Genomic DNA, 24,604 nt, shown 5'->3' with positions numbered 1-24,604 from the left:
AGTGACATATATCTCCCTAAATAATTAAGTGTAATTAAGCAGTCGTGTTATGTCTAAATCCGCCTTAAAATCGCAATTAGAAATTAGAATGTATTTGAAATTTTCGTAGAATTTGATAAGTCCATACAAGTACAAATAAGGAGGTAACTTAAGGTGAAAACATTTTTAAATGATTACTTGTAATTGTCTACTTTTGAATATTAAAATTATTCTGATTTATGTTATCGATTAGAGATTAGAAAATTTCATAGTATATAAGTAGATGTAAATCTCACCTCATGAGCCGGTTTTATGGGGTTGAGTTAGGCTTAAAGTCTATTTCGTATAATATGGTATCAGAGCCATTTTGAGACTATCCTAACGAGTGTTAGTTGAATTTATCAGACAATCCATTATCGAGCCGTTATCGAACCACCTATAATACGTTATCCCAACGAGTGGTTGTTACGCTTAAAAATAACTTATGCGTCAAAGAGTTGAGCTTTGCAGTTAGGCAAATGTTTGTATTAATCTATTAGGTATTACAGTGAGCCTAGGGCTCAAGTACACATTGAACAATCTAATCTTGCTGTAACTCTGTAAATATTTGTAATATATTCATTACTGAGAAAAAAAATGTGCTATGGACACTCACTTCAAACCACAACCCAACACCTTAAACCATCTCGTCTTTTACACGATAGAGAGAGAGTAAACTCATTTTCAACTTGTTCACTGCCATGCCTTATTGAATTAAGATATTTTGAAAATGGAGATCTTATCCCGGGAAGAAGGGCTGTTGTTGGAGGAAAAACTCATCTCATGAAAAATTAAATTTGTTTAGGTAACTTTTTAGTTAAGTTGATAATTTTTATGTTCAATTAATATAGTCATTTTGATTAAAATTTCTTAATAATTAAATTAAATTCATTAAATATGAACGCAATTCAATCTCTGGACAACTGAAGTTCCGCCCTAGAAAAATTGAGGTTCCATGGAAAATATTACTCAAATTTCTAACGTTACAAGGAGTCAGCACAAGAATACTTAAGGATACATAATGAAGCCTACAAACATAGAAATAAATATAATATAGTACTAGTGCACATTTTCTTCAACCTGAAAAAAGAACTATCATATCATCCTCGATCTTACAACAAATCCTAAAGTTATCAGAGAGCTTCTGCGCACACAAGACAAGAAGAATCTAAAGCACCAAAGCAGTCCATTTTGACACTGAAGCTGCCCCGTTCACACTCTTTTTGTTAAGTCAATAACAATCAAAGACCAACTTGACAGATAGAAACATTACCAAAGATACATATAGAGAACCCTCCTAGCAAAAAGCTTTATGAGCAATAATTATAATATAAATTATATAGGATAAGAACCAGATTAATTAGCCCATTAAACATATTTCCCAATACTGGAGAGAGCTTATCACCACCTTTGATCGTATATCTCTGCATGATTCATGAGAAGTGAGATTAATTATTAGTGCTAGACCAAAGGGTTTGTTGTAGAAGATCCATAGCCGCTCCATGATCCTCCATTAAGGTATCCCAACGACACTTTTTCAGCATCAGAGCAACCCTGATCATGCCATTCAAGGGACAACAGCTTAGGGTTTGGCTTCACATCAATAGAACCGTTAAGGATGTTATGACCTCCCTCATAGGGCAACATAAGTCGCTGGCAAGAGTCCATTATATAAGTTCCAACATTGCTGATGCTTCCATCAAGGGACATGCCTCCAAATGCTGCAGTAGAAAGACCTTGATAATTTAATGGTAATCCATTGTAGGCGCCACTCATATCACCAAGCCCAACACCACCACCCACACTCATATCACTATTTTCAACAAGATCCAAATTCCTAGTAGAACCCCCAATCATATTCATACCATCCAACCCGCTTTCCATGAAGTCAATAGGCCCAGGGTTCTCTAGCATTCCCATGCTATACTTACTATCCATGAAATTAGGGTTTCCCAGTACCCCAGCATTAGTCCCCAGTAAATTGTTAAGGTGGGAAAACTGCACATCCAAGAAGGAATGTTGAAGATCTTTATGATTATGAATATAAGAGGGTCCTGCAGGTTGTGTTTGGTTTTGATTAATAGCTGGTTGGTGGTCATTATGTTTCTTAATAGAAACTTTCTTGTTCTTCCTGCAACCTCCTCCAACAGGAATGTTCCGAAGAGTGCCTCCTTTGGTCCAGTACCTTCTACATGTCTTGCAGAAGTACCTGGGCTGAGTGAGACTGTAGTTATTGTAGTAGCAGAACTTGGTGTGTGTTGATTCACACCTAGGGCACTTGAGGGCTTGATCTTGTGAGGGTCTTAGCCTCCTCTCTGTCATCGGTCTCGAGCATGGAAGCATGTCGCCTGATGGTGAAGAAGAATCCACCCTACTCTCTTCGTGAATTGTGCCCTGACATTTTATATAAAGAAACAATAATTAATGAATAGGAAAATGTGCTGCGTACTGTCAATTTTGTCTTATTTTGGATTGGGACCTTCTCTTTATTCTTCTGCTATTTCTCTCTCATCTTTCTTTCCCTTGTCTTTTTCACATTCCCTCCTTCCCTTTAGCAAAACATTCTAATTTAAATAGATAATTGCATCCTACAACTTGACACTATACATGCTGCTACTAGCTTCTTGATTAATATTTTATCATTCTAACCGTAAATCTTCATCAGCTAAAACCCTAAAACTCTCGTTAAACAGTTGTATTTCGTTACTGTGGTATGAATTATGAAGACTTAATAATAAATAACAAGTACTACTAGAGTTGAAATGTCCAAGTATAATGACTATTAATTCGCGCATAAGTACACACACACACACACATATATATATATATATCAATATAGCAACATGGTTCTCAGGAGTTTGAAAAACTAGAAGCGAACAGATTTCTTTGATAGATATAGTCATGCATACCTGCAGCCATTGTTCTGATGAGTTCATGCAGACGTGGAGAGAGGAAAAACCCATTTTTACAAGAAAATCCAGGAACAAGTTTGTTAGTATCTTAGTGCCCTAGCTAGCAATACTGTATGATGAGCATGGAACAGCAAAAGAATAGTGTAGGCTAAGTGGAAGTGTAGGTGAAGAAGAGAAGGAGGCAGTGTACTTCGTTTTGTATGAGTTGCGAGTGGTATATTGTGATTGTGTTGTGCGACAATGAGAGTGTTAGTTGGGAAGTGACAGTGAATATGAAGAAAGAAAAAGGTGAGGGGAATGAGTTGAGGTGAGACATTGTACTTTATAGAGAGAGGGAGAGAGAGTGTCATAAATCCCCGTCGGTGACAAAAATAGTGGACCCTTAAAATATGTGTGGCCCCAATGCTTAGCTCAGCTTGACCAGAAAAATATTCAGTGTCACAGTCACAGTTAGTGGTTGGTATGAGGAATGAGATAAGCATTAAGCAAAGTGTAGCCGTTAGTGGATTAGATTAGAATCGATTGGAAGAGGTAACTGCGAATGAGTGAGTGAGAGAGAGAGAGAAGACACAGAAACATAGTTGGCACTACAGACATGTCTGAATGAAGTGACAGAAGCTAGGTGAGAATATTTGGGTTCTCGATAAAGAACACATGCCGAAAGAGCACTCTACTTGTGGACCCCAAAAGCACTGGACCCTCTCTCCCTCCTCCCACAAGCAAGGGATATATTCCCACACTCTCCCTCCTTATTCATTTCTTCTCTTTTTCCCTCCATTCCATCCTCCTCCTACCTACTAAAGACAATAATTCTCACACAATATTATGTTTAGCTTCTCATCATTTCCAAAAAAATACCTATTTTTTAATGAAACAATGATATTTTATTTAGTTTTCACCATGTATAATATGTAATTTGCTATATTAATACATTATGAATGAAGATATGAATATTATGATTATTAAATAATGAAATTTATATATTTGATTTGAAATAGAAAGAGGTTGCAGGTATGATGTTGTAAAGTGAAGTGGTATACCAACAGAGTGATTAGCACAAGAGTAATGTCATTCATCTGATAGCGATATTATTGGAGTAGGGAAGTTTTAGGGAATAATCTGACAGGTGAAAGAAGAAGGAGAAAGGTATGGTACTGTAGGAGTTTTATCATATCCACTGATGGCATTGGTGTGAGTGACGAACACAACCCAACCTGATCTACAAGACCCAAACCCCAAGTACACGCCCTGTGTCAGGTGATTAAAGTGGGAGTGTGCTCACGTCACGTTACCCTCACTGCGTTCTTGTCTTGTAGATGCATGAGGGAGTGTGTGTTTGTTTGTTATAGTACAGAGATTGATGAATGGATTACTACTGTTTCAATCATCAGCATGATATCATTGTTCCTTGATCACTGTGTATTCTAGGTCTTGTTTCTTTATTTGCTTTTGTGTTGTGGAGTACTGTCCAAAAACTTTCTAGTATTCAACTACTGCGTTAAGCGATCATCATTAGGGCTGTTGCTGAAGTCATACTTAAGGGTTAAAAGTTCGCGCCACAAACACTAATTAATTGAAGACGCCATTTAAATATTAAGTAGTTAATTATTTTTTATATCTAGAATATATTCTCCTTAAATTGAAGAAGATGACTAAAGTTAAGTTAAAGTTTATGTACCTAATGCTTAGTTTGGAATATCGACTCTAACAAAACAAAATCACGCTAATTATCAATAGTATTGAATTTGTGTTAAATATGTGTACGATTCTAAAGTTATTAATGTTAATTTATTAGTATCATTTTTTAAATCAATTCTAAGTAGTATTGATTAAACTAATGTTAATTTATAATTAGTTTTAAAATTAGTTTTTTATTTAAAACAATTTAGCATCTATTAATGTGTAATTAAAATTTATTGTAAAATGTTTTTATTTTTAACAAAATAAAATATAAAAATGAGGTACAAGTTTTTCTTATCATATTAATATAAAAACGTAAAGGTGAAATATTTATTTGAAGGAAGTCATAATGACTTATGGTTGAGAACATCCATAATCAATTATATATTTAAACATAATAGATTATATTATCAATAATAGTTTATTATGGCAAACAAGTAAATTAAAAAAAAATTACACATTTCATTTCACATTTGATTAGGTTTGGTTGAGTAATCTTATAATACATTATAAATATAAAATTTATTGAAAATTTGATAAAGCCCATTTGGCAAATCTCACATTCAGTGGTTGATTAATCTCGATTAAATTGACCAACTTATTAGATTGGGAGTTTAATATATATATATATATATATATATATATGTGTGTGTGTGTGTGTGTATGGAAAACAAAAATTAAGAAAGGTGCATTACAAAACGTATTCCTCATTTTTATTATCTTACAGATTTTAAAGAAAAATATACAGTAGTACTACTTGATTAAAAAAATTTCTTTCTTAATTTTTAATAAATTTAACCAATAATAAAATGTACTCATAATACCATTACCCAATATATGATATTATTCTCTCTAACAGTTAAAGCAGTTAAAGAGACAAAATTTGTATAAGTATTCTCTGGACTTATGAGGAAGAAAAAGTGTTTTTTTTCCTCTTTTATCGTAAAAAATATTTCAGTTGATCATGACCCATGTCCACAGGTAAAGGTGGCAAAGGTTTCGGTGCGTAAATGATTTAATCACAAGAGTAGTCTTCAATACAATGATCATAAAATACTTGTATGACATTTTATGATGTACTACTACTTTTTTAAGATTTTCTCGTAAATTTAACTGTAACTTTGAGATCTTATTATAAAATTTAAATGTTTATAATTATATTTATATTTTAATATTTTATGACTCAAAAAGTAATTTAATCATAGAATTAAATATTTTTATTCTTAAAATTCAATTATTAAATTCAAAACGTTTATCATGCAAAATCAATAAGTTTTTATAAGACTTGGGTTTTAATTAAAAACTATGCTAAGTATTAGCTAGAGATGCTTCTTTGGCTTTCAACGCACATGATTAATTAACCATACTTTTAATATATGGGAAAACTTAAAAACTGCCCAAGAGCCTTCAATCTCAAGCTACCTATATCTTTATGCTGCAATTGTACATGTTTTGCTTTATTTCTTCTTCTTTTTTACTTTCCTTCTTTTCCTATAAAATGAGAGACATTTCAGAAAGCCCAACTCGATCTCTACTCAATTTAAAAGCTAAAGTTCTTCTCAAAAATATTTAAAGCGCAAATTTTTTTAGGGTTGTTTTTTTCTTCCAAAATTTTGTATTTTTTTACAGTCCTCCTCTCTTCATCTTATAATATTTTACCCCCTTCCTTTTTGTTAACAACAGTATATATATTAAATATGTAAAACATACCATTCACTTTTTTATCTTTTTCAACCATAGTCTAAATTTCGAAATAATGTTCTGTGAGGCCATGTTTGTAGTATGATTTGCTCCATCGTAGCCTTGTTTACAGTAATACGATAGTAATGATTTGTTTTCTTTTTACAAACATAGACCAATGATATGCTAACAAATCTGATCCCCATAATTTTGTCACTGATTATGATATAAGTAGTTTGATTTTTTCAAACACTTAGATCCCACAGTACGCTTACCTTAAAACTTTGCGTGAAGTTTGATTCTATACATCATTATGACGATGATTAACAAAAATAGGTTAATAAGGTAGATGGTAGATGTGTGGTCCGCAGCATGATTTTGGTCAAAAATTCGAACTCTCGTCCCTCGTAATGGGTGCAGTCAATTTGGAATTCTTTGGGTTAAATTAATCGAAAGGATGAGACCCCACCACCATGAACCTTCTTTTCAATACATCCAAAGTTTTCCTTCGGAATTGAAGAGCTATAGCAAATGCAAACAAAAGCCAATTGGAAAAAGCCCCAGCACAGCACCCCTTTATAGCACCACATACACCTACCTGATAGCTCCCGATCCCACACACCCACTTATTTGATACATTATTTTTAGTTTGAATTCCAACGTAAATAGATGAGGGAACAAAGTTGTATAACAAATTGAAATTGAAATTGTATATAATTTGTGTTAGGCACGTAAAGGATTAGTACGTATCTGGGTTGTGGGTGATGTGCGAGAGTGGGAAATGCGAAGGGAGAGTACTGCGGCGCAGTGGAATGAAAAGGGAAGTTAATAATGAGATGAAAGAGTGATTTGGAGGAGAGAATTTGTTTTATATAGATGGAGGAATCTATGGGGCAGATGAAGGACACTGAGAGGATCTTTATCCAACAGAGGAACTTATTATGTGGGATGTTGGTTTGGTTTGGTTGTTGGGTTTTGTCCCCTCGTTCATTTGTTTGTACCTAGGCATGTAGGTAGCCATGAATAATCATTAGTGTTTTGTTTGTGTTATTTTGGTTCCACATTTAACCCTTTAAAGGACCCACCCTATTTCTACATCAAATACTTTCCCGCCTTTCTTATCATCTACCCATGTCAGCTGCGATCCAAAATGCTACCAAACGAAGTTAAATAATGGAAACCAAAATTGTTGATAAGTTGCCACTGTATACAAGTAAAAATATATACCTAACTACTAATAAATTAATATTTTAATAATATTTATTTTATTTTTAATTTAAAATGTTATTATAAATCCAAACCAAAAATACCAAGGAATTCTTTAGTACTGGATAAAATAAAATATTTTTTTTCTTTTTTCTGTATGATTATATATATATATATATACTTACTTCTAATAGGGATGTTTTTCACGTTTTTTTTTTCATTTCCATGGTTTTCTTCCCAATGGAACAACTCTTTTAGATGAGATTTGTATATGTATAAACTCTTTTCACTGTGTCATACATTGTTCCAAACGATGGAAGGACAACATAGGTATATTTTCATTTTGCCAAGGACCCGTTCACTGTATTAAGTGGAACCAAATCATATATATGTATATATATGTTTGTTTGATGGGGAGAAAAACTAAAAGAAGAAAAATAATATTTTTTTTTATTAGGAGGGAGTTATAAAAAAGAAAAAATAATCATTTCTAAACATGATTTTTTTCTTTTCATTTTTTTGATAAATTTGATTTTTTTTCTTATTTAATTTTAGTGTACAAAATAAAACACAACATGAAATTATTTACAAAAGAGAAGCCAATATTGTTGGAGATCCCACATCGACTAGAAATTAGAGCATTTCATAGTATACAATATGTGGGATCTCCAACAAATATGTAAAATGAATATATAAAAGAGTTAAGTCAAACTGAATTCTTGAAACTTGAACATAATTTGTAAAAAAAATTATAACTCAATTTTGACTCGTTTATTTAATTGAGTCTGATTAAAAACTTAAACTTCTTCATTCATTTATAACTTAGTTAAGTTTTGTTTTCATAAAATAAATTCTTAAATTATTTTTTAACCTTAGCAATCTAGGAACAAAATTATCATTTTCTATTTACTATAAATTTATTTTAATTTAACCCACAAAATATTATAAAGATAAACAATATATTTTTTTTCATAAAATTATATAAATATATGATATGATATGAAATAGCATGGGGATCTCATTTAAATAATCAAACGTAATCGAAAATTTAAGTTAATGTATTTATAGTGATAGGTCATAATTTCGGCTAATCCATAATGTTTAGTCTTGACTCATGGGTTGAGGTCAAAACAGTCCACGAGATGAAACAATCCACATAAAAAAATGTCAACCAAAGTTCAATGGGTAAGCACCAAGACATGAGTCATTTTTAAAGTAAAAATTCTCATTTTAAAATAAAATAAAAAATAAATTTTTGTATACACTTGAAAAATATTTATTCAATCCAAATCCAAACTCATAGATAAAGTCGAGTCGGACATGGGTCGAGTTAGGTCATGTTGACACCATGTCAAGTTGGTTGAGATGGACTCAGGTTACATCAAATACAAGTTAGGTTAAAACACACTAGGTCTAGATCATACCAAATTAGGCCTAACCCAAGTTGTCCTGAGCCAAACAGAACACAGGATAAGTTAAGTCAAACCAAGTAAAGGTCGAGTCGAGTCCAAATTCTGTTAGGTCAAATAAGATTGAAATGGGCCTAGCTCATATCAAACAAAGTTAGGTTGGATCCACGTTGGCCAAGTTCAGTCACCCCTTGGTCAACCTCATTCGGTCGAACTCATGACGGGCCAGGTTAGGTCAAACCCCAAGTCAAGTAGGTAAGATTGAGTTGGGCTTAGGCTAAGTTAAGGTTGATCAAGTTCACATTGTGTTGAGTTGAGTCGAGCCTGCATTGGCCAAGTTAATTTATGCCAACATCTGACTAAGTTAAGTTGGACCTATGTCAAGCGAAGTTGAGTTGGATCCACGTCGAGTCGAGTTGAGTTTAGTCCATGTCAGGCCAATTTCATTTGAGCACACCTCAGGTCAAGTTGAGTAGGACTCACCTCTAATCCAGTTGAGTAGGACCTGGTCGAGTTAAGTGGGGTCATGTCGGTTGAAGCTGAGTCAAGCTCACATTAGGCCAAGTCAAATCAGGCACACGTTGGGTTGAGTTAAGATAAGTCTACATAAGACCAAGTAGAGTCAAGCACACGTTGGGTCGAGAACAGTTAGGCTTACCTCAAGTCGAGTATAGCTAAGTCAGGCTCACCTTGAGCCAAGTTGAGTCAGACCCACTTTAGAAAAAGTCAAGTTATGCCCATGTTGGGCTGAGTTGAAATGGGTTGGACCGAGTTAGACCCATGTCAGATTGAGTCAAGTAGGTCCCAAATTAAGTCGGTTAAATAAGACAAACTTTGGGTTGAGTCAAGTAGGTCCCACCTTGAGCAAATTGAGTAGAGTCGTGTTCGGTTGAGTCAAATTAGGCATACATCGAGTCTAATCGAGTTAGATCCACGTTGGGTTGAGTTGAGATAGGTCCATGTCAGGTCGAGTACAGTTGAGCCCATATCGAGTCATGTCGAGTTAGAAAAATGTTGAGTGGAGTCAAGCCCATGTAGAGCCAAGTCAAGTCGCGCCCCACATAAAGACAACTCAAGTTAGGCCCACCTTAGACTAAGTTTAGTTGAGTTCATCTAGGGTCACGTATAGTTAAACCCACATCAAGTTGAGTCGAGTCATGCCCACGTTTGGCAGAGTTAAGTCAGGTTCATGTATGATCAAGCCAAGTCAGACCTATGTCGGGCAGAATCGAGTTAGATCCATGTTGGGTCAACTTATGTTAGACCCACATAAAGTTAGGTTGATATTCGGACGTGTTAGGTCAGGTTGAGATAGGATCAAGAAAAGTTAATCCATATTAACAATGTTGAGTTCAGTCGATATCAGATCAAGTCTAGACAAACACAAATTGAATTGGGTGGTCGAGACAAACAAGTTGGATTGGACCATAATATTCTAATTAAGTTTCAAATAATAAAAATTATTATTAATGTAAAATATTTATGGATCATTTTACAATTTAAAATATTTTAAAACTTAAGTAATTATGGAAAGATTTAAGAGTCAAGTAAAGTTTTGTAGTAAGAAAAATTCACTTTGATCCTAATCTTAACTCACTTTACGTAGGGGTCTTATGAGTTGGAATTTTTTCAACCAACTCATTTGACAGGCCAATAAAAAAAATTATTTTAAAAATTAGTTTGAGATTGATCCATGTATCATGGTTAAATGGACAATTTTACTTACCTATGACATAGATAAGACTATCCATCATTTTTCATTCTTACGTAACTCAACCAAAAAAATAAAATTATGAGTATTAATGAATAAATCAAAAGTTATTTTATTTATCCTATATAAATCTATAAAATTCTCCCCGATGAAGCAAGAATGTACAACTAAATTTGGAAACAAACTAATAAGTTTTAATTCAAGTAATCATGATTGAATACTATCAAATTAAAATAATAGTTAATGAGATTGACAAAATAATATAGAAAAATTAGGAGGTGTGGACCTTTAATTTAGGGAAAATTATAGGCTCAAGAAAATCAATTAGAAATATAGCTTTTAAAATAAAATAAAATAAAAAACACAAATCTCGAGTCCTCTAAAATAGGAAAAACAACATGGAATAGATTGTTCACTTGCCCTAGATATTACTTGTGCGACACCTTAACTACCATTAAAACTAACATGCTTAGGAGGAGCAAGGTTTTTTTTTCCTCATCGCATCAGTAAATTTTATTTTTATTCAGAATATTTAAATATATTTCTCATTTACATCCTTTTATACATAAAAAACTTTATTCAGATGATCTCTTTTTGAGTGTGAACCTAAAGTATTTTTTAATAAGTATAAAATATCATGTATATATAATGTCCTTACGTTATTGACTTCTCCCAAAATAAAAGATAATAGATGCGCTAAAAAAAGGAAGTGTAAAGGAAAATGGGTGCGTTCATATTTGTTGTCTAACGAGTTTTATAGAGATTAATTAATTAATTAATAACTGATTAGTTAAGGTGAACTCACATTATATTATATTATAATATATATATATATATATATATATATATATAAGTTAACTAATTTAGTGAATTCATTAAGACACAATCAATATGATCTTAATAAATTAAAATTAGTTTAGTCCATTAGGGACAATGAGAATTCCAATAAGTTAAGGCATAATTATGGTTGAAATTCACTAAAATAAAGAATAATTTTATCATTTATCTGTTTCAAGAGAAGGAAGGCTCTAAAAGAAATAAGTCAATTTTGTTGAGTAAAGTAGTTAAATCAATAGTTCATAATAATCTTTAAATAAGTTTATCTAGCGATTAATGCTTATCTATTTGGCCTGGGCCTATTTGTGTTATTGGTCCAGCCTAAGCAAGAGTGAGAACACGATCGCGTTCAACTAAAATGGGTTTATCTATTTTTGGTCAAAGTTTTTCTGAGTAGTCAACAAAGACTGCTTCTTCTTCCTGCACTTCCATACTTTCTTGTGCCACCCCATAAGTTTTTTTATTTCAAAAATACTCTTTTTAAATATTCCAGATTACATAATTTGGAAATCTTTTTCTAGATCCAGAATTAGCTTTCTGGATTATGTAATCTGAAAATCCTTTTTTAGACGTGTGATTAGCTTCTAAATTACATAATCTAAAAGTCTCTTCTAAATATGAGATTGACTTTCAGATTATATAATACAGAATATATCCAGATTACATAATCCATGGACTTATATTAAATCCAAAAAAAAGTTCCGAATTTTATAAATCTCAAAAACACTTTCAGATTCAAAAACATCTTTCGAATTATGTATAGGGTGATAAAAAAAGGATAAAACAATATTTTTACATTTAGTATGGAGTGGCACAATAAGTTATGGAGGTGTAGGAAGAAAGAGTCCTCAACAAAACAACAACCTTCGAGTTTTGGGTCCTGTATTAAGACATTAATGGGCCAAGTACGTCAAACCCAAGTATACACTCAAACCCAAGTACAAATTCTTCCTACACCCAACTTTTTTAACACCTATACACTTTTAAATCTCCAAAAATTCCTTTCGTTTCGGAAACAAAAATTCAGAATTAAAAAAATAAATTTCACAGAAGCAAATCCAAAATATATTATTGTGTTTGGGAAATGAAATTCTAGAATAAAATTAAAAAATCAAAATCTCATTCTGAAAAAGTAATTCCAAATAAAAAAGATATATATATTCTGAAAAAAAGTTCAAAAAACAAAACCTGAAAAAAAATAAAAATGGAAATCCATAAAAATATTAAAAAAATTCAAATTCAGAAATATATTAATTTTTTTTTTCTATAATATATTTTTATCCAAATCTTTTATTTAAAGATATTTTTGTCATTTGACAAAAGAATCAAATTGAAGTTTAAATTTGATTGAACAGAGAAGTAATTGCAAACTGCTTTTGGGTGAAGATAGAAGTTCCTTACGCAAGTAAATGGAACGAAAACGAAGTTGAACTAATATAAAAGCTTGAGCACATAGCCTAGGTTCCTTTCAAATCCCAGTAATTTTCAACATAAGAACAGGATAATGGAGACGAAAGTTTTTTTTTATCTAGATTCAAAGCTTACGTGTTTGAATCTTTAATAGATAGAAGTAGAATTCAACGAAATAAGTGTTTGAAGTTGTTGAAATTGAGACTATTAGCTAACAAGGAGCTTGAGCTTGAGCCTACTCATACATTTCTTAATGATGAACCTTCACGTGATGAATACTCTACATTCACTTTGGATGATAATATGACAACCCAGAAACTTTTTTCTTGCTTACTTTTATTAGTTGTAATTCCTTTTGGTGAAAAGGCATATAATCTTGGATCACATTAAGCAACTCACCAAATAAAACGAAAGGCTATAAAGGAGCAAATAGGGTTCCTCCTTTAAGACATTCGAATAGATTCCTTATTCATATAAATGTCACACAAACCTTGCAGGATAAGTTATACACCCACACATGTCACCCTCTACCTAATTAAATTGAATAGGCAAAACCTTTTTTTTTTCTTTTCATAAAAAGATTATTTATTATAAAGAAGAGAGAGGAAGTGCAATAATAGTGGATGGCATAAAGATATTCTCAAAAAAAAAAAAAAAAGATACATAATCCAGATAAGTTCATTAACACAATGATACAAGCCAATTATATAGAGATTATGATTTTTCTCCAAAGATAGTTTTTAGAGTTGACTTTTCCTACCATAACTCCTTAAGCCAATTTTAAAAAGTCAACCAAAGTCACCCGAAAACTATCCACCCGAATACCCTTTTTTTCTTGGCTTTTTATAACCACTCAACACAATTCATCAAAGTTCTTCGGCTCTATCAAGTAGAATTTGAAGGATTGAAAATAAGATGGAAACGTGGGATGAGAATTGTTTGAAATAAGGGGTAGAAAATAAAGGAAAAAATTGTGAATACTTTGATGATTGTTATAAATAAAAAATATTTTAATTGATGAAATTTTAAGATTATAATTTTCTTCTAGTTAGATATTTTCTGGTGTTATTAAAATATTATTTTCATTACGATTCGTGAACTTAGTTGAAAAAAAAATATGAATTATTTGACATAATTAATACATACAAAAATATTGATTTTTTTTATAAAATAAAATAAAATATAAATGGAAATATTTATAAAATATTTAATTAAAATTGTAATTTTCATAAACTTCAAAAAATATACAGCAGTTGGTGTAAATATTACATACCTAATTGATAATAAATATACAATAGATACAACTAAATAAGATGAAAAAACACATTTAAATTATAATAATTGATAAAAAAATAAAAAAAATATGTAAATATGAATTTTACAAGCCTAATGTATAACATTTTGTAATTAAATAAATTGTATCCAAATTATTTGAATTCAATGTAAGTATGCAATTGAGAGGCATAACTAATATTTTGTGGTTCATTACTATATTTTATATTCTAAATTTCTAAATGAACATTCATATTTTTCTAATTTAATAAAAGTGAGTAATTACCAATTTTCTTAACTTCAAATCCTAATCTATATGAGTGTATAATAATTTCAAAATATTAACATAAATATATTTAAATTAAATTCATATAAATTTTATTCTAATATATAAACTATTTGTCATATAAGTGATTTATGGATCTTAATCTAATTTTGATTTGTAATCAATAATTATTTTTCTTAACCAATTTAATTTCATCTTCAGTCAAATAATAACACTTCATACACACTAACGACATACTTTTAACACAAACAAATACCACCATCATAAACCCTTTTTTCACTGTATATCAGTATATCAGAATCGAAACTCTTAATTCATTTTTTACTTTCTATGCCATGAAAATAATTGCAAACACTATTCAAAACAACACGAAAGAAACTCTAGCTGGTTATGAGTGACATGCATGCCTCAGTTGCTGTGAGTGTCAAACTCATTTGACACATTTCAGCCATGGATATTGCAAATAAGCACAAATGTATGCATAATAGATGTTGTTTTGGTCATACCTATTAATGATCCAAGCAATAAATCAATTAGGACACAACAAAACAAGTACAACACCACATACCAACACACTCCTTCAACACAAGACCTACAATACAACACTGATAAGGCAAAAAGTCCAACTAATTCCAAACCATGCAAGCCCATGCTCAAAGAACTGAAAAAAAAAGCTTCATCATAATTGATTATATGGGAAATAATAAATTATCTTCCCATATAATCAATTACATAATGATTAATTTTGTTGTTTCAACCTCATGTCTCATCTCCTCTTGACACGTTTCAATCATGGAAGCTTGCCTATTCACCTACAAAGCAACTTCAGCAACCAAGCTTCTTAACATGGGACTCGAATGCACCTTCCCAAGCAATATCTTTCTTCAACACGTAAGAGCACCAACCTCAATTGCACTTCACACATAGGACGAACTCAACTCACACCAAGCAAAGAACCACGAATCCAAGAAGGAAGAAGGAAACTATGAACCCAACACAAATGCATTCACCCTAAACCCAACACAACTCGTATTTTCTACTAAATCCACAAACAGTAATAGAAATAATATTTTAATCACATACAAATTTCATATACAAATTGTAGGCCAAAGGTCAACCGAAAAAGATTAGGTTGAAAGATCGAGTTGGAAGATTGAATATAAAAAATATAAATAAATAAAATTATAAAATGGTTTCTGTAACAATGTCCATAATGATAGAATCCAAATTTATAGATGTATATTTAAAAAATATATTAGGTACAAAAAGAAAAATTCAAATAGGTTATGGGTCCAATAAAAGAACATTATAAATAGGTCATCAATCTAAGAGGTATATAAAGTGAATTTATCTGATAATTATATCAAACTGATTCTGACTTTAACATCGGAACGTCTTGCAGGTACACTCATCCAACCATAAGAAGAGACCGAGACGAGAAGTCAAAAGGTCCAGTTGATTTAGTCTAACCTAGTAAGTTTGTCAACCATAAACTCAACTTGAAGCAGGAATAAACCGAAAACTCAACTCAAGAAGTTCAGAAAATTCGAGGAGTCAACACATTTTGCCGAAAGAATAACAGTTTCTAAGTCTTTTTTAAGAATACAAATAAACAAATAATTATATTTTATTTTAAATTTAATTTAATCATTATTGCAAAATTGTAATTTTGCAATTTCATAAACTTTTTTAACAACTACACTCATGACATCACTTAAATTTCCATTTTTTTTTTCTTAATAGAGTAAACTAAGTTGAAAAAGTATCTTTCCAATCAAATCTATCTTTTTCCTCTCCTCCTTGATATTCACTAAACCCTAAAACAAATACAGATTAAAAGGGGAAAGCGGTAACACGCGGCATTGTGAGGATGGGAATAAAATAATAGGTTTGACATCTTATATAATTGATAAGAATTAATAAAAAAATATAAATAGATGCAAAGTTTGACCAGTGCCTTAACGCCCAAGGATGCAGGAATTGGCTAAAGCGAAATAAAAATCAAACAGGGGCTTACACGATCAATGAGAAGGTCGGTTCTTAAAAACTTGATGTGATAATAGCCATGTTCTTCCACCGCCTTCACCCTAACCTCTCTTTTCTTCCTTAGCCCGTTACCGTTTCTCTCACAAAATCTGTAACACACAACCCTCGTGTTCCTCTTTCCTTCCACCCCAAGTTTTCTGTATCTATAAACATGACCAAAAGATTCTCCCACCAACTCTTTTAATTTCCCAAATTCTTCCAATCTTTCCTCGCTCCTCCTCCCCTCTTTCCCACTTTCGATTCCCCCTTTCTTCTCTCTGCACTATGGACCGACCAATTCATCATTCATCCGACACACCTACATATGATTCCGATGAAGACTCACTCGTTTCTGATTGCGAGAGCGGGGTTTCCGGGGCCGAGGGGACGTTTTCCGGAGCCTTTGTGCCGGCGCCCGAAGACGGCTGTCGCGTCCACACTAGATTTGTCCGTAGCTTGACCGTTAACGGGTTGAGGCCCGAGGTGGTGACGATTGCCAAGAACGCGCATTCCTCTGTCATGGCAAGAGCGCGTGCTCAGTGCTTTCAGGTTTTCGCGCGTGCGGCGGGGGAATTGCACGAGGGTCAGGCCAACGTCAGGTTGGCTTGGTACGGTGCGTCCGGTAAGGAAGAGATAGCTGATATCGCCCAACATGGTTTCGGCCACGCGCACTGTAACGGCCTGCGTCTCTCTCCACTGGATTACCCACTCCAAAGGCACGTCTGATTTCACTGTTCCATTAATCAATTTTATCATTTTATTTCATTGTTGTGTGTTTTTTCAGTATTGGTTTGTCAATTTGAAGGTTTCTGAATTTTACTATTTTTTGCGTCTGCGGAATGCAGTGTGAAGAGCTCTGGTGTAGACAGTGACGGCGTGAGGTACTTGTTGCTGTGTAGCGTTATCTTGGGGAAGACGGAGGTGGTGCCACGTGGCTCTAATCAACGCCGTTCGAGTTCTGAAGAGTATGATTCTGGGGTGGACGATCTTTTGGCTCCCAAGGAGTATGTTATTTGGTGTAACCGGCTCAACACTCATGTTTTGCCTGAATATGTTTTGAGTTTCACGCTTCCTTCCTTAAAAGGTTTGGTGTTTGTGAGTTTTTTTGTTGTGGTGCTTGTCTTTCCTAGTCTTGTGACTGATTCCTGATGTTATTCTGAGACTCTGCGTGTGCTTGATTTTGTAGGGAATGTAAATATTAGGGAACCTTTGAGGCCCTCTTCGCCGTGGATGCCATTCCCGGCTTTGATTTCGGTGCTTTCGAGGATTTTGCCTCCTGCTGAAGTTGCCACCATTGTAAAGATACGCAAAGATTATACAGTAAGTGCTTTTAGAATTTGAGACAGTGGCTAGTTTTTTCTTAGCTTAAATGGTTAACTGGTAGTCAACAGCAAGCTGTAGGAGCTCTATAGCAGGATAGCTGAGTGGAGCGGCGATAGACCGTTATAGGATTCAAATAGTATAGCACTTTTCAATACCAGCCACAACTATTGCAGTAGCCACCAAACTAGTGGCTTTTGGCGCGCCATAGCAATGCTATGTTGATGTAGGCTTAAAAATCCATTTTACCCTTTGAAGATAAATTTTCAGGGTTTATTTGGGTAAAATATTCTACAAAAACGCTATCTGTGCATCTGTTTGACATCTAGTCCTTGACACATTATAGGACTATTTTTTATCCCATGTTTCGATCTTTCTTTCCCATTCCTTTCAGTTTACGTCAATTTTTCTTTTTTCTATTAATTTCACTGTCATCTTACATTTTTTAGTAAACTGTGACTTATTATTTACAATGAATTTCCTTAATTTTGGATTTTTTTTGTGATTTGTTATGGCATTTATAATTATGTGTAAACTAATGATTTTTAGTTTGTGTTGTAATGTTTAAAATAGCAGTCATCCCACGTCCTGCTGTCTTGCTATATTTCAGAGTTAATCATTGCACTCTATTTTCCGTAATCGATAGATATGATATTGAGTGAGCTTTCTTCTGCTTTGCAGGAACTGAGGATTTCTCGATATGAGATGATACAGAGGGTGAGAAATATAGCAGGCGACAAATTGCTAATTTCCATCATCAAATCTTTCAGAGCCAAGGTACATCTATTCTAACCTCTTTGTGATGATATTGTTCTTCCTAAGTTTAAAGAATGTTTGTCGTGGCAGATTTGTTTGTCTAGGAGTTTAAAAACATTGAACATAATGGTCTTGTTGTGAATAAAGTTAATAATACTCATTGTTCGAATTACACCAAGACGACACTTTGCATTATGCTTTCCGAACGCTTTGAAATGATTAAGTATTCACTTGGTTCATACTAGTTAATTTTGAACTATTATAAACCAACTGTAAGTAAGTTGTGGAGAGAGATCATCATGAATGACTACAATTTTCTTCAATTAAGGCGTTGAAAGGCTGGCCGGCAAAGTTGTCTAAATAATGGAAATGATAATGATACTCATCGGCATTACTTTCTCCCTAGTGCCTTCGTTAATGCGCATATTTTTGCCAGTTCCTCGCGTCACTGAATTGTTGGGGGTCGGTCAATGTGGATGTGAATGTAATTCCTACTTTTGGATTATTATGGAAACCATTGAAGTGAATTTAGCTTCAAAGTGAATAGAGGTCATGTTGGAATTAGTTTAACATCATTGTTAAATGATGAGTTGCTTAAATGTATAATTAAATTTATTCGAAGGCAGTCACTTGCCAGTTGCATAGAGTGAGATTTTATACTCAAAACACCCTCCTTTGGAAAGAAAGACAAAGCTGTTTCAAAAATTGGTCCTGTTGATTCTGTTATGAATATAGTGTATGTATTCTTATCGTAAAGAACAAGAGCTAGCCCGTATTTCAGGATAATGAAGTGCGAGAGTAAGATATCATTTACAGTCTGTGTTCCTGATAAAAATCTAACATGGCTACGAAACTTTGTAATTTATGTAATGCCTTTCTACAGTATGAGCTATAGTTTTTGTGTCTTCTCTTATTTTGGTCATGAATAGGTTTCTAACCTACCTTGGTGAATTTGTTTTTCAGAAAACACCTGCAAACTTTAAAGCAAACAAGGGGAAAGAAGGGCAAGGGGAAAGAAGAGTAAGGGGACAGCCAGTAGCATGAAAGGAATGATTGTTCATACGAGTTCTATTAGCTATTACACGAAGTGATAGAATACTTAAAGAAACACAATGCTCATAATACTAACCAAACTTACATTGAGGGGGTATGTGAAACCACGGAGTAGAGCATATCATTTTAGACCTTTTAATTTGCTTCTAGGATGATATACTCATTCTGGGATATAGGTGATTCTTTTTCTTTCTAGTTAGTTACAGTTACTGGTTGAAATAAATATACCTTTACCATGGTGGCTGCAATTTGCCAACATCAAATGTTCCTTTATCTTTGCTCATTGGCTAAGGACATGGGAGTTCTTTGAAGTATTTGATAAACTCTGAAATTAAATCAAGAGATTGTTCAGTTTGGGTTATATGCGTGCATCCAAATTGTTCGGGCATCTATTTCCATGGTTTAGAATTTAATGACCCTGTATACTCAAATTCAGTAAGTCTTTGCACTTTTAAATCAGTCAATTGATTCGAATTGTGCTTCCGTGGGATATTAAGGGTGTGCAAGGACGGATTGGTTCTTGTTCGGGGGGAAATGAACTGATGAAATATAATTGGTTTAGTTTGATAAGTAAGCTTAACTTGTCCTGTTTAACTGTCAAGATTGTCATTTTATCCCATCCTCATCGGAGTTATTATGTTCATAAATTTAGTTTTTATTCCTTCTTCTCCACTTCCATATGGGTGATCGTCTCCATGGCAAGTTACATTCTCAGTGGCACTGGCACAAGAAGGAATTGAAAATTTATGGAGTCTTTGGTACTTGATAGAGGATTGAGAAAGGAACCAAAAGGGTTGTCCTGATGTATAGAGGGCTGCCTGAAAGGCATTCGTAAAAAGTCAAAATGTGTGGCTTAGTTACTTGGACAAGAAGGAGAAAAACTGCTGAAGATAGTAAAGTCATTAGGTAATGGTAATGGACTTTTATTGGGTTTGACCAAACCTTTGAAAGCAACGAAATCAAAGTTAATCTGAATCGAAGAATAACGTAGAAATGTCTCATTTTTTTGTGTTTTTGCCTGACTAAAAAACTGTTTCAATTTTAGACGTTTTTTAAACGATAAATTGATTGAACTGTGGTCCCGCGAGGCATGACAGCTTTTTGGCTGAACACGCACTTCACTTTCATTTTTTTTTATAAAATTATTCTTTCTGAAAAGTAATTTAAGGATGTATATTTAGAAATTTGTAACTTAATTTCATAATTTGGCTTGAGAATGTTGTAATTTTTTTAGAATTTATAAGATTAATCATATGCAAAATATTAGTTTCTATAACAGTTAACATAAGTTTTTGAAGTTAATTAATAAGTTTCGTAAATATATTTTGTTAAATATTACTTTTACGATTTGATAGATAAAATAAGAAAGTAAAATACCAGTCTAATAAGAATGAGTGATATAAAAGTACTAACTACTCCAACCTAACTCACTTAAAACATGTACAATGAAAATAGAGGATGGTCATTTACTTATCTTTATCTTCTTAAGATATACATGTTAAGGCTAACATCTAGGATGTTACACTAAAAATCAATGGTAAATTGGCACAATTAAGGACTATAAAGGGTGATCATCCATAAATAAATACATATAGTAAGAAGAAAAAAAATGTATTTACTCAAGTTTTCGATTTAAAGACTTAAGTAAGAAATGTATTTAAAATTTTTTGACCTTAATTTCTAAATTATGTGAACTTATTAAACTAAAAAATATTAACAAAATTAATCATTCTACACTATGAATATATATAATGTTAAAAAGTTTGAAAGGTATAAATAGTCACCAACTAAACCAAGTAAGCTATATATTTTCTAACTAATGCATGCATCCATCATAGTCATTATTTTTTTTTATAAAAATTTTTCATGTTAGGCATTACTATGCACTTGACATATCAGCTAGGCTGACATCTCAAGTAACAACAATCATATGTCATCTCATGAAAAATAAAATTATTAAAAAAAAATAAAAAAAAATACAAAAATATGGGGGGACTAGACTAAAACCCATATGTTAACAAAAACGATACATAGGTAGATTATACATATTCATAAAGAATTCTAAGAACAGACTAGCTGAGAGTCTATTATACCAATGAAATGATTCTCTATGAATAAATCTTAAATTAGTCAACTTATCAGCACACGCATTTCCTTCACGAAAGATATGAGTAACCCTAAACTTGATTGTCCCACAAAAATTAAGACAACTATTCCATCGATTTTGAAGCATCCACGGAACATTAGTCCTAGCAGTAAACGCAGCACAAACCAAGGCAGGATCACATTCAAGCCATACATTAGTAAGTCTCATTTTTTGAGCTTCCTCCATAGCATGTATAACTCCATAAAACTCAGTAACCAAAGCAGCTGAACTTCAAGAAACGCTGAAAAAGCACCAATAAATTCTCTCATACTCCCACAAAAAATACCTCAACAAGTAGTAAGACCAGGATGCCCCCTAGCAGTCCCATCAGTATTAATTTTAACCTAACCTGGTGAAGGAAATTTTCATCTAATAGGAAGAGGACGAAGAACTTTACCACTACGAGTCTTAATACCGAAAAACTTAATCACGTTGAAGTCCAACATATCATTCTTCATTGAAGCTTTAGACGAATTTCCCACTAGACAAGTTAAATCTTTAATTATCGAAATAGCCTTAGAAACATCAATCTTATCCTGAAATCTAGCATAATTCCTCATACGCCATATCATCCATATAGAAAAGGCTATCACTGCAAGCTTAATCAATTTAACCAAAGGACTACCATCACTCTTAATAAAAGAAAGTAGATAATCCTTATTAGAGAAATGAGAAGTAAGAAAAATTTGTCGAACCCAACTCAAAATATGCAATGCGTTAGAACATTCAAAAAATAGATGTTGAATAGATTCCTCATGCTTTTCACAAAGCGTACACATAGAACATATATGCAAACCTTTATTCTGAATATGTTGATCTGTAGGAAGTCGCCCATGAAATTTTTTCCAGAGTACTAGAGTTTTGGAAGGCATAATAGATGAAGACCAAATGAATTTACCCCAACCACCTGGAACTCCTAGTTCCAAGAAAAAAGTCTTAGCCGATTTAAGAGTGAAACGACCAGACTCATTTAAAATCAAATTAGGAATATCCTGTTCCTCTCTAACCATGATATGATTAAAAAAATGAGGCATCTACTGTAAAGATAAGGGAATATTCCAATCACAACCTGTCCAAAATTGAGAGACTGTATCCGAAATGCTAACACCATCAGATAACCCTGCAATATTTGCTAAAGAAGTAGTAGAACACCATTTATCATTCCAGAAATTAATAAAAGAACCTGTACCACCAGTCCAAGAAGTATAATCAAGTATGGTAGAGTAAAATTGCTTAATTCCAAGCCAGAGAGAGGAAGATTTATAAACCGTTCTAAACTCATATTTTGATTTAAGAACTCTGGCTTTCAAGAGTAAAGACCAAGGTTTGTTGCTATAAGCAAAGTTCCAAGCAAGCTTAAGAAGATATGCATTATTTTCATGATGAAGATTAATAATATTCAAGCCTCCATCCTCAAGAGGTGAACAAATTGTCCCCCAATTAACGGTAACTATACATTTTTTCAGAATATCACCAGTCCAAATAAAATTCCGACACCACTGCTCAACTTGCTTAATAAGTGAAACAGGCCACTTATACATATTAAAACTATAAGCTAGAAATCCAGTAATCACCGTATTGACTAGTTGAATTCGACCCATCATGCTAAGAGATTTACCTTTCCAAGATGTTAGCTTCAATTTAACTTTATCAGCCAAAGGTTGAAGAAACCGACACTTTGGAGCACCAACAAAGATAGACACTCCTAAATAATTGAAAGGCAAACAACCATGACTACAGGAAAGAATATTTTGAATTTTGGTGACAAATCTTGGAGAATTATCCATGGTGAAGAAACTATTTTAGGGTTATCACCATATCTTTTAAGAAAAGTACTCAAATTTCTACCATCATAGTCCTTATTCAATATAAAGGAAATACATTAATTTACCATTTTGTATTTTAATTGATGCTATATTCTAAATAACAGTTTAAGATCTTAGATAAAAAAAATCATTTTTCTTGGTGTATTCATACGCATTCCTATTTCGAATGACTTTAGTTTTGATTTCCCATGCATGCGTTTATGTCTATCACTTTGATCTCTTTGCTCATTATTCTTCCAGATGTTAGAGCCAAGAAATAGAAAAAATAAAAATAAACAATGTTCTAAGAAATGAGACGTGTTAAATCATTTATTTCAATTTTGTCGCTTAACAAAAATAATAATAACACAATTTTTTTATCAACAAAAGGAAAGAAAGATAAAAAAAAAATTCATATGTAGTGTTTACATTCAAATATATTAATTTTAATTATTTAAAAATACTATTAAATGTTTTATTTAAATTTAAAACATTTTAAAATATTATAGTTCCTTCCACGGGTTCGTTGTTTAATATCTATATTCGAACTTATTTAATAATATTGTTTCATTTTTGTAATTGCTCACCAAAACTTAATTGTTTAACCATCTTATGGTATGATCGATATCATCATTATTATCACTATTTTTATTTTAATTCATAATAAAAAAAATAGATTATTATATTATGGGGATGAGATTTTGTAGCTGTTGAGAAATTGGTGGTGATTTTTATAATTTTATTTTTTATATTTTGTGATAAAGCATATAATTAACTGGTAATTTGTTTATACTATTTAAACCATTTCCCACTCGTTTTGATAACAAACAATGTTCATTCATCTTCAAGTCATCCACGTTAATTTTAATTGAAGAATAAAAACAGTTCCTAAGGGTAAGTTATTTCAAAAGGTTGTAAGTTAAAATTATTTTGTATAAAAAATGTGAAAAAATATTTTTATTTTAAAAATATTTCAGAAGAATATTTTTTCTAAAAGTAATTTAGTAAAAACGACTTTCTAAATCAATACACATACTTGTCAGTGAACAATAAAATAACATTAATTATGGTTGATCAA

General features: G+C 32.4%; 2 protein-coding genes across 2 annotated transcripts; one reads left to right on the top strand and one right to left on the bottom strand.

Annotated features, from left to right (window-relative positions):
* Nucleotides 1-1,043: 1,043 nt before the first annotated feature.
* Nucleotides 1,044-3,226, bottom strand: LOC137807869 (dof zinc finger protein DOF5.6). The gene is made up of 2 exons (XM_068608704.2): nucleotides 2,928-3,226; nucleotides 1,044-2,412 (listed from the first exon to the last, which is right to left on the bottom strand). Exons 1-2 carry the CDS (start codon nucleotides 2,979-2,981, stop codon nucleotides 1,480-1,482), a joined length of 987 nt encoding a protein of 328 aa, XP_068464805.1. The 5' UTR covers nucleotides 2,982-3,226; the 3' UTR covers nucleotides 1,044-1,479.
* Nucleotides 3,227-16,354: 13,128 nt separating this feature from the next.
* Nucleotides 16,355-19,936, top strand: LOC137807868 (putative inactive poly [ADP-ribose] polymerase SRO5). Its single transcript, XM_068608703.2, has 5 exons — nucleotides 16,355-17,162; nucleotides 17,292-17,530; nucleotides 17,633-17,766; nucleotides 18,448-18,543; nucleotides 19,486-19,936. The coding sequence occupies exons 1-5, from the start codon at nucleotides 16,732-16,734 to the stop codon at nucleotides 19,564-19,566; spliced, it is 981 nt and encodes a 326-aa protein (XP_068464804.1). The 5' UTR covers nucleotides 16,355-16,731; the 3' UTR covers nucleotides 19,567-19,936.
* The last annotated feature ends 4,668 nt before the right edge of the window (nucleotides 19,937-24,604 follow it).

Source organism: Phaseolus vulgaris, chromosome 3 (assembly GCF_051622355.1).
Source record: "Phaseolus vulgaris cultivar YP4 chromosome 3, ASM5162235v1, whole genome shotgun sequence".
Classification (NCBI taxonomy): Eukaryota; Viridiplantae; Streptophyta; class Magnoliopsida; order Fabales; family Fabaceae; genus Phaseolus; species Phaseolus vulgaris.
The sequence above is the reverse complement of the archived record's forward strand: the minus strand, read 5'-3'. Positions and strand labels throughout refer to the sequence as shown.